General features: G+C 43.6%; 2 protein-coding genes and 1 pseudogene across 2 annotated transcripts; 1 reads left to right on the plus strand and 2 right to left on the minus strand.

The window, feature by feature from the left end:
- The first annotated feature begins 1,968 nt into the window (after positions 1-1,968).
- On the plus strand, positions 1,969-4,348 carry LOC139454939 (glutamine-rich protein 2-like; annotated as a pseudogene).
- Positions 4,349-4,383: 35 nt separating this feature from the next.
- LOC139454940 (uncharacterized) lies at positions 4,384-6,271 on the minus strand. The gene is made up of 3 exons (XM_071236536.1): positions 6,266-6,271; positions 4,434-5,110; positions 4,384-4,399 (listed from the first exon to the last, which is right to left on the minus strand). The coding sequence occupies exons 1-3, from the start codon at positions 6,269-6,271 to the stop codon at positions 4,384-4,386; spliced, it is 699 nt and encodes a 232-aa protein (XP_071092637.1).
- A 4,796-nt stretch (positions 6,272-11,067) lies between these two features.
- On the minus strand, positions 11,068-12,081 carry LOC139454941 (uncharacterized). The gene is made up of 2 exons (XM_071236538.1): positions 12,043-12,081; positions 11,068-11,922 (listed from the first exon to the last, which is right to left on the minus strand). Exons 1-2 carry the CDS (start codon positions 12,079-12,081, stop codon positions 11,068-11,070), a joined length of 894 nt encoding a protein of 297 aa, XP_071092639.1.
- Positions 12,082-12,971: the final 890 nt, after the last annotated feature.

Raw genomic sequence — 12,971 nt, forward strand, 5'->3', positions numbered from 1 at the left:
AAGTAATAACAATGTAATTTGACAAAGAAGTTAAACTTAAGCTTCAGGTATATCGATAATCTGACATCGTTCAATAACAATCAATTCCCTTCAACTGATTTACCCACCTGATCTAGAAATAAATGAGACCAGTGAGACCGCCTTATCTGTTTTATTTCTAGATCTATGCATAAAGATTCAGAGTGACAAAACTCTCTCCACCAGACTGTATGACCAGAGGGATGACTCCAACTTTTCAATAGTCACCTTTCCCTTCATTTCGAGCAATGTTCCAGCAGCTCCATCCTTTGGTGTTTTCATTTCACAACTTTGAGATACAATCGAACATGCTCTTTCTACCAAGATTTCAAAAAGCGTCATACGACTCTTGCTCAAGATAACAACATTCAAGGCCTCGGTAAAGCTTTCAAAACGTTTTATGGTAGACATGTAGAGGACAAACTGAACGTATCAGTGACAAAAATGATGACCGACGCAATTCCCTATTTTGACTGGTATCATATGTTCCGGTAATTTTTCAGGTTAACAATTTACTTGCCTTTGCATGTGTTTGTGACGGGTGCCGTCGGGGAACAGGATACACTCACCCAATCTCATTAAAAGCAGATCTTAGTTCATGCTACTGCTAAACAAAGATCTTCGGACATCCCATTAGGGGTCCCGAAAGTGACAATCGGAATGTGATTTCTGATCATGCAACCTCGAAAACACGGGGTATCCCGAACGATAGTTACAGGCTTAACCACTGAATCCATACAATCTAGACCATCTATTAGCCATTCCAGAATGTTCTTTTGTTCAGGTTTCAAATTTGTAATCAAGAATTTGTCAAAATTTGTTTCAAAGGGTAGTCGCCAATTTGAAATTAGTGCCGTAAAGCACGAGAAAGCTGCCTTCTGATTGGCTAATGCCGACTTCTTGTCAGTCAATCCATTGGTTGGTCAAAGTTCGCGCAAGGTCGGTCTGAGATCTTTGTTTGGCTGAAGTGAGAACTAAGATCTGATTGACGCTCACCTTTTCGCAAACACCTGGTATCGTTACTATTTGGAAGTGATTCATAAACACATGATCATAATATAGTCGGAATCGTACAATCGACTCAGCTTTATGCAGATATTTCTGTCGGATATGGAACGGGTTTTGTTGCTGTATTATTATCAATAACGGAAATTTGACAGTCAGATTGTCCTACCATTTCTACCACAGCTGTCACAAGATGTCCTTTGTCAGTATGACAATGCCAGATCCCATACAGCCCACATCATACAAAACCTCCTAGCAGGCAACAACATCAGTGTGTTGCAGTGGCCTGCATGCTTTCCAGATGAGGCCCCTATAGAACACCTCCCAGATGCAATGGATCGTCATGTTCGACAGGGACACATCCGCCAAGAACTGATCCAGGCGCTCCAAGAAAATTGGCGATGTATCTAACGTGGCGTCATCACACGACTGATTTTTTCTGTGCGGCCAGAGAGCTTTGGCGTGTCTTGAAGTGGTCCTGCTATTAATGTGGCGTGTCATTGAACTTTGTCCATTACATTGACATCTTGTCTTTGATACCCCACCTCAATTCGGCCAACAGTCATGGCAACTTTATTCAAGCTGTTTTGAAACACGAAAATCGTCGTCAACAATGTAAACAATGACCCACACCCGATTTTCAACAGAGATATGTGTGTGTGTGTAAATATTTCCTGTCTCCTCGGTATTGTTACAAATCTCAAATTAAACTAAAAGGTCTTGATACACAACGCCTGAGTGATCTAATCTTTGTTAGATGCTTGAGAAAGGATGAATGACGATTCCCTGCACACCATAGGCCTATATAACCAGCAAGCGGACAATGTGAGAAGGAAAATGGACACAACCAAGGACCATGCACCTTACATCTCGGCCCTCTCAAAGATGGCTGCCGCCTAGCCAAGCATGCAAGGAGAGTGACATCATTATGTCTTCCCAGCCACTATGCCCAAGTGTGCAGAAACTTCTACAATAGGTGGCTACAGCGGCAGGTACAACGTCAGCTGCCCCTCCAAACCCCATTAAACTAACTCACCTGCGTTTCTAATTAATAATGATATATAATAATATTATATAAGGATTAAAGCCCAGACAAAATAAGAAAATGCGAGGCACATGACAGACATGCTTTAGCCTCCCGACTTAGGCGCTGGACCAGATAATCCAGTCACTAACATTATGAGCATCGATCCACGCAATTGGGATAGGATGACATGGTATAGGTTGCTGATCTAACTCAGATCTTCACGGGTTACTGAAATAGGGTCTCTCTGTGTAAGGAGTCACGCCGGTTCCTCCTCTGTATAATAGTAATAAATGCCTGCAAAGGATGAGTGGCCACATGCCTCTCCGAGTCAGGCTTTCTCTGGACTACTTTCATGCAGACGGAACATAACAAGAGATTGTGCCTAGGTCTATGTGTCTCTCGAGTCTCTTTATAGTGCATGTCCTCTTCAGGTCCTCTTCAGGCCATATAGGTCCCTCTGACTGAAAAGAACCTGCCAGTTCCTGTTCGTCTGCATGCATTTGAAACGCCACCTGAAAGCAAAAACCTCTTACAAAAGGGGTAATCTTCCCAGAGCGACAAAAATGAAACATGAAGGCTCTATGTACAATTTTTTTATTTATCTTTAATTATACCACCCCCCTCCTATCTAACCCGGACTAAACCTTACTAATGGTTTTATGGACTTGTGATGAAAGAATCGCGGTCAACCATGTCTTGCTTGACTGTATTTATTTTTCAAGGGATAAGTATTTCAAAGTTTCATCCATCTTTTAATCAGGTAAGTTCGCATTAAATCCTTGTGTTTTTTTAAAAAGAAAATTGAATTGATTTATAAATTTTGATTGCTGTATTCTGTAAATAAATAAATAAACCTTTTACTATTGGTAGTATGAATCAGTAACTGAGATTGTTAGTGGTTATATCCTCGAAGGGGGTTACAGTAGTGTAAAATTATTGTCCCCCTGAGATGGTATGTAAGACCACGTCTTTCAAAGTAAATTTATTTCTACTATGTTTTTAACCGTAGCATATGTGTTATTTTAATGTTTGGCTAAATGTGTCAGCCATCATAAATATCTGAAGGGATGATGTAAATCCTGCTGGGGTCCATGCAGGTAGCAATAGTACTGTAAGTATCCATGGTCCCTAGTCTGGGGATCTACCTTCAGTAGCTGGCGATCTATAGCCTGTGTTTATATTGTGTTGTTGAATTGTAATTTATTTCCACATGCTCTCAGACTAGTTTTACCTAAATCTGTGGTATTCTTATTATTATACTGGCCTTCGATGACAGAATTCTATACAGTTTAAATATATATTCTTAATATCAAATTTTGTCTCGTCGTGATATAGCTGAAATATTGCCCATGTGACGTTGAACTTAACTCATTCACTCACCCGCACGGGTTTGAGTAGCCACTGGCACTTGTATTCTCCCCTTGTCCATAAGCATGGTTTCTTATTCTTCTGCAGCAGCGGGTTCACCTTCTTGAGACTTCCGCAGCAGCGGCTTCACCTTAATGGACTCCTGCAGTAGCGGCTGCACCTTCTTGGACTTCTGCAGCAGCAGGTGCCCCTTCATGGACTCCTGCAGCAGCGGGCTCACCTTCTTGGACTCCTGCAACAGCGCGCTCACCTTCTTGGACTCCTGCAGCAGCGGGTGCACTTTCTTGGGGCATCCTGCAGCAGCGGGCTCACCTTCATGGACTCGTGCAGCAGCGGGTGCACCTTCATGGACTCCTGCAGCAGCGGGCTCGCCTTCTTGGACTCCTGCAGCAGCTGGTTCGCCTTCTTGGACTCCTGCAGCAGCTTGTGCACCCTCTTGGACTCCTGCAGCAGCGGATGCACCTTCTTGGACTCCTGCAGCAGCGGGTGCACCTTCTTGGACTCCTGCAGCAGCGGGCTCACCTTCTTGGACTCCTGCAGCAGCGGGCTCACCTTCTTGGACTCCTGCAGCAGATGGTGCACCTTCTTGGACTCCTGCAGCAGCTGGTGCACCTTCTTGGACTGCTGCAGCAGTGGGTGCACCTTCTTGGACTCCTGCAGAAGCGGGCTCACCTTCTTGGACTCCTGCAGCAGCGGGCTCACCTTGGACTCCTGCAGCAGCGGGCTCACCTTCTTGGATTCCTGCAGCAGCGGGTGCACCTTCTTGGACTCCTGCAGCAGTGGGCTCACCTTCTTGGACTCCTGCAGCAGCAGGTGCACCTTCTTGGACTCCTGCAGCAGCGGGTGCACCTTCATGGACTCCTGCAGCAGCGGGTGCACCTTCATGGACTCCTGCAGCAGCGGGCTCACCTTCATGGACTCCTGCAGTAGCGGGTGCACCTTCTTGGACTCCTGCAGCAGCGGGCTCATCTTCTTGGACTCCTGCAGCAGGGGGCTCACCTTCATGGACTCGTGCAGCAGCGGGCTCACCTTCATGGACTCCTGCAGCAGCGGGTGCACCTTCATGGACTCCTGCAGCAGCGGGCTCACCTTGGACTCCTGCAGCAGTGGGTGCACCTTCTTGGACTCCTGCAGAAGCGGGCTCACCTTCTTCGACTCCTGCAGCAGCGGGCTCACCTTGGACTCCTGCAGCAGCGGGCTCACCTTCTTGGATTCCTGCAGCAGCGGGTGCACCTTCTTGGACTCCTGCAGCAGTGGGCTCACCTTCTTGGACTCCTGCAGCAGCAGGTGCACCTTCTTGGACTCCTGCAGCAGCGGGTGCACCTTCATGGACTCCTGCAGCAGCGGGTGCACCTTCATGGACTCCTGCAGCAGCGGGCTCACCTTCTTGGACTCCTGCAGTAGCGGGTGCACCTTCTTGGACTCCTGCAGCAGCGGGCTCATCTTCTTGGACTCCTGCAACAGCGGGCTCACCTTCATGGACTCGTGCAGCAGCGGGCTCACTTTCATGGACTCCTGCAGCAGCGGGTGCACCTTCATGGACTCCTGCAGCAGCGGGCTCACCTTGGACTCCTGCAGCAGCGGGCTCACCTTCTTGGACTCCTGCAGCAGCGGGTGCACCTTCTTGGACTCCTGCAGCAGCGGGCTCACCTTCTTGGACTCCTGCAGCAGCAGGCTCACCTTCTTGGACTCCTGGAGCAGCGGGTGCACCTTCTTCGAATTTCCCCAGCAGTGTGTTCACCTTCTTCGACTTCTGCATCCTCTCATTGATACAACCAGTTCCTGGGACATTGTTTACTCTCAAAATGTTTTAGCTGATCTACATGTATGCTTATGATTGGCTTCTCTTAACTCCTCTGGATCCTGCGAGGGGACAGATGTGGGATCCATTTCACCATAATACTGTAATAGGCGCCCTCTGGCGGGCTGCCCAGTGACAGGATTGTAATCGGAGAGTACTAAGTTCGAACCCTGTTCATATTATTTCGGTCTTTGCGTTGTGTTCTACTGTGATCAGTCATGAACAGGGTACTCTCTCGAGGTTCTATGGTTGGTCAGGTTCTCAATTTTGCTAAAACAAAACTAAGACAAAATCATAAATTAAATGATTAATTAAACTTAACAAAATGTACAAATTAACAGTAAATCAGAAAATTACAAAAAGAAAGCACTCACACACAGTTAAACTTTTACTATTAGCCTACATGTCTTTATCGTTAACTGCCTAATTTACTGCCTATTTTCTCCTACACCTACTTCTCCCCCACACCACTATTCCAATAACTATACTAAATAAATACCTTACAAAACCTACATTTTAACTTATTTCTTACTCTCCAATCTATGTAAATCCTTATTTCTACATGTTTTTCCTACAACTACTTTTCCCCCACCCGACTACCACATAAACTAAACCTACACCTAAAACTAGTCGTAAAGAAAACCTTATTGCCTAGAGGGATGTTCCACCGTAGTGGGTGTTGTGGACTTACTTGTCGGGATACCCGAAACTTCAGACGACTAATCTCGGTCGTATCAGGCTTTTATACCCACGGAGCTAACCATATTCATAGGTCACGGGTCATACAATCTTCTAAACTTTCCATTGGTCAAATGATAATTCCTAACATAGCATGCTCGGCGACACCTATAGCACCGGAAACACGCTACGGCAGGAAGACATGCGGACCTCGCAACCGTCACAGGGAATTCCAATGGAATTTTACTGCCAAACGTGAGTAATAAATAGATTAATTGACTACAAGATAACGACTTCCACCAGTCCTGCTGAAGCACTACAAACCCCTATAATTTACAACCCTTACCGTACATGAAAATTAAACTTGCCGCCATACTACCCGATAAATTACGATCTATTTTTAGCCCAACTACCACATACCTCCCCCCTTAAGATCAAAATTACCCAATTTTGTCCCAAAAATACTGCTTTCCTAACACAACGCTTTCATTCTTACAGATAAATAACAGATGAACAGAAAAACAGCAAAAGGAAACATCGACAACAACAGCTTCAGTCTGAGTCCAGGTTGTTGATGGCTTCCAGCTCCTCTTCTTCCCGTTCTTCCCTCGATCTCCTCCTAGACGGCAGCCGGTGTCTCCTACGCTGTGCAGCTTCTTTGAGTGCTTTCCGGCTGGTTGATAAACATGCTGATTCTTGAGATGAAGATGATCCAGAAACGGAGATCGGGGTTCCTGTCGTCCTTCGCCGTGGCAACATCACTGAGCCAGGACTCAAAAAACTAGTATTCGGTAAACGGACTGGCTGCACTTCGCCCGAAGGATGGGTCTTGAGGTGCCGTCTACAGGAACTGGATTTGTTGAACACCCTCTTACAGATGCTGCACTGGTGGCGGAGGATGTCCTCCTTATGCCGGGCCAACCAGTGATCTAAATAGTCCCCATACTTCTTAAAGACTCTGCTGATGCAGCCTGGGACCTTACACCGCATCCCCTCCTCTGTCCATAATGGTCGCTCCTGATCCATAAACTCTTTCCACTCCTCTGGGTTGACATTGACTTCGAACGTTTCCATCCTAAAACAAGTGGAAGATAACTTCCAAGGAATCGATGTCGCCCTACAAACATTCTTTTTATTACTTATGCTTAAAACCAACACCCAACTTAAAAAAACAACAAATACAACATAAATTAAGAGATATAATTTATTTTGGAAATAACCAATCATAACGACGAAACTTATTAAAATCGGACGCGATAATCGGAGATTTTACAAATCTCCTAGCACTACGGGGAAAACATTTTCCTTGGCTTTACAGCCCTCCCTACTCTAGTTCTAACTGGTGATGGAGATAGACTACACTCAACACCATCCCACTCTTCCTGCACAATAGATTCATCTGTTGACTCTGGAGCAGATTCAGTAGACAAAGATAACTCTGTCCTTGGCCTATCAGAATGTAACCAATTCTGGGGTGTATCAGTACCCTGGAAAGGTTTAAGATGATCCACATGTACATTGACAATACGACTACTACTGCTTTTCTGAATTTGATAGGTTAAGTCTGAAACGTAACCAACTACAAGATAAGGACCATCCCAACCTAATCCCAACTTTTGATTTGCCTTTGGTGGGTACCACCGCCAGACAAACTCCCCAATTTAAAAAAGCCTAGTCTTTAAGCCCTGTTCATAATTTCGTTTTTGAGCTGCAGCCGCAACTCCTAACCATTCAGAGGCAAATTGGAAGACTTTCTGCATGGTTTCCTGTAACCACTTGACATAAGCAACTGAACATTGTTGAACCTGAACTCCAGGTGGATTCTCCACCATGACATCTATCGGTACCCTTATCTCACGACCTAACATCATCAGATTTGGAGAACAATGTGTGCTTTTATGTTCGCTGCAACGGTATGCCATGAGAAGATATGGAAGGTGATCATCCCAATCCAAAGGTTCTTGTTGGACATAAATGGATAGCATTTGCTTAAGCGTACGATTAAAACGTTCTATCATCCCATCAGATTGGGGTCGGTACAGTGTAGTTCTGGTCTTCTTTATTCCCAACAATGCAAAGATTTCTGCAAATAGATTGGACTCAAACTCCCTTCCCTGATCGGTATGCACCTGTAAAGGGCAGCCTTATACGACAGAATACTTCTGAGACCAGCTTATCAGCAACAGTAATGGCAGTATGGTTTGGGTTTGCAAAGGCCTCTTTCCACTTTGTGAAATAATCCCCAACAACCATAATTTATTCATTGCCCTGTCGACTGATTGGTAAAGGACCCATAATATCAATGGCAATGCATTTAACGGGAGAGCGAACTTGAAACTGTCTCAATCGAAGTAAGGATAAGAATTTATGGATGAACAACTTCTTTATTACAATTAAGAGCGACGTTTCGGTGTAGGTTCTAACACCGTTATCAAGCAAGTGATTTACAGAGTGCAGTAAGCAAGTATATATACACGTAAGAGGCAATGTTTATACAGTAGGGTAGATATACTGGAGTAGCAAAGACTGCTGTGTACACACAAGGGCAGTGATGATGACCATGGGTGAAGTCAGTGCCGTGATACAAAGGATGAAACCAGTAATCTAAACAACGGGATTATGGCTGATTGGGGTCTTTGATGAGTTGATGGTATGCCAGGGGTATGTAATAGCCTTGGTCACGGTTGATTGAGGGCTGAAGTCTTTTGATGTTGATGGCTTCTTGTAGTTTCCTGATCTTGAAGTCTTTGAGGTTGGTGGCGAGGGTTGTGACTCTCTCCCACTGGATGTTGTGGCTTGGGTTGTCACGGATGTGGTCTGATAGAGCTGATTTAGAGTCATCTTTGGAGACTGAGCTTTGATGTTCTTTAATTCAGGCGGAACGATCACTACAATTAGCCGTTGCACTATCGCTAACGGAAAGTGGAGAAATTCTGGTGGAGTCCATGACCTGAGAGTGGGAACCATCATTTTTAGAAATACTGTCCACCACTCCAGTGTGTAACATCTGACTAGTTTTAACTGATGACTGATGACAGTCATTTGAAAAGCATGCAGCACATTCCAAACATTCCTCAAACCCACACTTTCTAACTGGTTTACGTGACAAGCTATCAGCATTTTGATGTTTGGTGCCCGCTTGATACTGGATTTCAAAACTATATGTCTCAATGATACTTAACCATCTTGCTAGAATTCCTTCAGGATCCCTGAAGTTTTTCAACCATATTAGTGGAGCATGATCTGTTCATATCAGGAATATTTGACCATACAAGTAGTGTCGAAATGATTTCAGAAAAGTGACTACTGCTAACAATTCTCGCTTGGTGGTGCAATAATTTCTTTGTGCCGGACCAAGAGTTTTACTAGCATAAGCTAAGACCTTTTCTTTCCCATACTGCACTTGTGAGAGAACAGCTCCCATACCGTATGCTCTAGCATCCGTATCAAGTATAAACAGACCTTCATCCTGTGGAAATGCCAGTACTGGAGCATCAAAGGAAAAGCTATCTCCGAGAACTTTGAGTACAAAGTGTCGATAATAACCAACGGGTCCTAGAAAGCTACGGACCTCTGTTCGGTTTTCAGGTTTTGGCCAGGTATTGACAGAACTAGTCTTTTCAGGATTACATCTTATCCCTTCTGCTGAAACTATATGTCCCAAAAATGAAACTTCAGTTTGAAAGAGTGTACAATTCTTGGGTTTGAGTTTCAAATTTGCTAGCCGTAACTGCGTAAATACCATCTTTAGATTTTCCAATGCACTACTAAAATCTGGGCCAAAGATGATCACGTCATCCAGATAGCAAAGACATTTCTTCCACCTTAATTTTCCTAACACTCTATCCATAAGCCTTTCAAATGTAGCCGTTGCATTTGTTAACCCAAAAGGCATGACATTGAAATGGTATAATCCTACATGTGTAGCAAAAGCAGTTCTGTGTTTATCTCTAGGATCTATCTTTACCTGCCAATATCCGCTTGCTAAATCCAAAGTGCTGAACCACTTAGCACCCCCTAAAATTTCCAATGTTTCATCGGTACGAGGTAACGGATAAGCATCCCTCTTACTGACAGAGTTCAGTTTCCTAAAGTCAACACAAAATCTACAGGAACCATCTTTCTTGGTCACTAAACACACTGGCGCTGACCATGGACTGTCGCTAGCCTCTATGACACCATGAGCCATCATCTTATCAACTTCTTCTTTAATCACTTGTTTCCTACTTAAAGGTACCCTTCTAGCTGGAAGTTTGATGGGAATCGCCCCAGATGTATCTATTGTGTGGGTAACCACATTTGTTTGTCCTAAAGATCCATCTTCTCCTACAAAAACATCCTCATACTCTAACACAAACTGAGTCAATGCTTGTTTCTGCTCAGCGGTAAGCTCATTAGAACTACTGTCTACCAAAGGCTGCAAATGAGGAGGTAACTCCTTTTTGACAGAGTTCTGCTGCGGATCTCCACAACACTCAACTACCTGAGTGACACTACTAACAGTACCTATTAGTGATGAACTGTTCAAAGAAACTCCCTTATTACTAAGGTTTAAGACTGACACTATGACCTTGTCATCTTTAGGCTTGACTAAACTTTTAGCCACGAAAATGCCTCTACTGCGTAACTGGTCATTTGGCACAATCAAACCATACTCTGAAGAAAAGGGACCTTGTGAAGATTGCCTTGTGAAGAATCTTACGCCTAATCATAATGTCACAATCATAGGTCTCTAGGAAATCCAAGCCAATAATACTACTCAAATGTCCTAGGTCTGCAACAACAAACTCTTGCACAAACTGTGCACTACCAACAGTAAACTCAAATGTTGCACAACCATACACATTCACCGGACTACCAGTAGCTGTGAAAAATTCCTTATCAACCTTGCTGAATGTAACACCTTCTAGGCCTAACCTCAGAAAATCTTGGTATGACAACAATGAAACAGGAGAACCTGTATCTACCAATAGTTTACAAGGTACCTGCCTTAATTCAACATCTAGAAAAAGACAAGATTTCCCATTGGTATCAGCGTGTAACACTACCTGTTCTCGTACATCAGAACTAATAATGTCATGTTGTGAGGATAACACTGTCGTACTTCCTTCAGTAGGCCTAACATTTTGTTTTAACCCGGCTGAAATCTCAGCCCCGATCCCAGCCTGACTCAGTTTCCCAAGTTAGTCTTAGCCCCTACAGATCCTTTAGATCCCGTGGATACAGAAGATCCAGGTAAACCCAACTTAGCCAAATATGGACATTTGTCCCTTGGATGTCCAGGATCTTGACAAATGAAACAATTATATTTCCTAGATTTCTGTGGGACTCTAGTACACTTTTCCAACCGCTGATCTATCAATTTGCTTATTGCATCTACAGTTAAACCTTCGTCAGTACTTGTCTGAGATACTACAGCAACCCTATCGGACATTTCTGGCTTTTTGCTTCTATTTCCCTCAACTGCATCGTATTCAACACCGTGTGCTATTGCTTCCTCTAAAGTTTGCGGATGAGCGAAAGCAATATGCTTCTTCATAGTGAAGTTTGTCAATCCTGTCAGAAATTGATCAATCTCGTGCAACTCCAGTGAGGCAAAGGTGGCTTCCGGATATGCCAGAAGTGCTAATCTGCGTAACTGATATCCAAAGTCAGTTACTGACTCGTCCCTTCCTTGCCTACGGTTTCTAAACTCAGATCTGAAAGCTACACTTCTTTCCTTTGGATTAAATCTCTGTGTAAGCACACTTTTTATGGCATTGTAATCACTCAACTGCATTAGTGTAAGGCTACTGAGCAACTTTTGTGCACTTCCTCGTATACACATGGTCAATTGCTGTGCTTTCTCACCACTAGTCCACTCATTCCATGCAGCAACTTGTTCAAAATGAACTAAAAAATCTTGCCAATCACACGTTTTGCCATCAAAAACATCTGGTCTAACTTCCCGATGGATGGGTTTAGTCAAATATGGTTGAACAAACGGAGAACTAGTGTCACTTTGTATCACCTGCCAAACTGGAATCTAGCAAAGAACCATTACCAGACGGGCCAAAAACAACTCCAGCTGCAGAGGATGACCTCTGCTTGTGCCGGGAAAAATCTACTGGGACCCTTGGTTTGTCTACGTTTTGATTAGGTGTACCAAAATGTACTGAACGATTTTCCTGTCTACTGCCCCCATCGTAAGCAAACCCATGGTTTAATCTATAATTTGTTTCTTCTGGGTTTAGGCCTAACGTTTCAGTACCTATTGGCCAATCAAGAATTGACTGTGTAGTAACACTATGCAGTTGTTACTGTGAATCAACATTTCCAGTAGTTGGACACGGTGTTGATGTTACAACTCCTGTGTGATGTGTTTCAGACAAATCCATAAGATCAGTATCCAAACCGGATGTTTGCTCACCCTGACTTGCTGATAGGGAAAATAATGCACGAGTTTCCTCAGTGCATTATTTGTTCAGAAGAAAAAAAATCAAATCTACAAGTTTATCTGGCAAAAAAACAACAACAAAAACAAAACTAGACTATTTCATTTCAGCATTGTCAAGATCACATGCCAAATCCGCGTCACGGCACCAAATCTGTAATAGGCGCCCTCTGGCGGGCTGCCCAGTGACAGGTTTGTAATCGGAGAGTACTAAGTTCGAACCCTGTTCATATTATTTCGGTCTTTGCGTTGTGTTCTACTGTGATCAGTCATGAACAGTGTACTCTCTCGAGGTTCTATGGTTGGTCAGGTTCTCAATTTTGCTAAAACAAAACTAAGACAAAATCATAAATTAAATGATTTATTAAACTTAACAAAATGTACAAATTAACAGTAAATCAGAAAAATACAAAAAGAAAGCACTCACACACAGTTAAACTTTTACTATTAGCCTACATGTCTTTATCGTTAACTGCCTAATTTACTGCCTATTTTCTCCTACACCTACTTCTCCCCCACACCACTATTCCAATAACTATACTAAATAAATACCTTACAAAACCTACATTTTAACTTATTTCTTACTCTCCAATCTATGTAAATCCTTATTTCTACATGTTTTTCCTACAACTACTTTTCCC

This window comes from Haliotis cracherodii, unplaced genomic scaffold, assembly GCF_022045235.1.
Source record: "Haliotis cracherodii isolate W230 unplaced genomic scaffold, xgHalCrac1.p SCAF_11, whole genome shotgun sequence".
In the NCBI taxonomy this organism is placed as follows: domain Eukaryota; kingdom Metazoa; phylum Mollusca; class Gastropoda; order Lepetellida; family Haliotidae; genus Haliotis; species Haliotis cracherodii.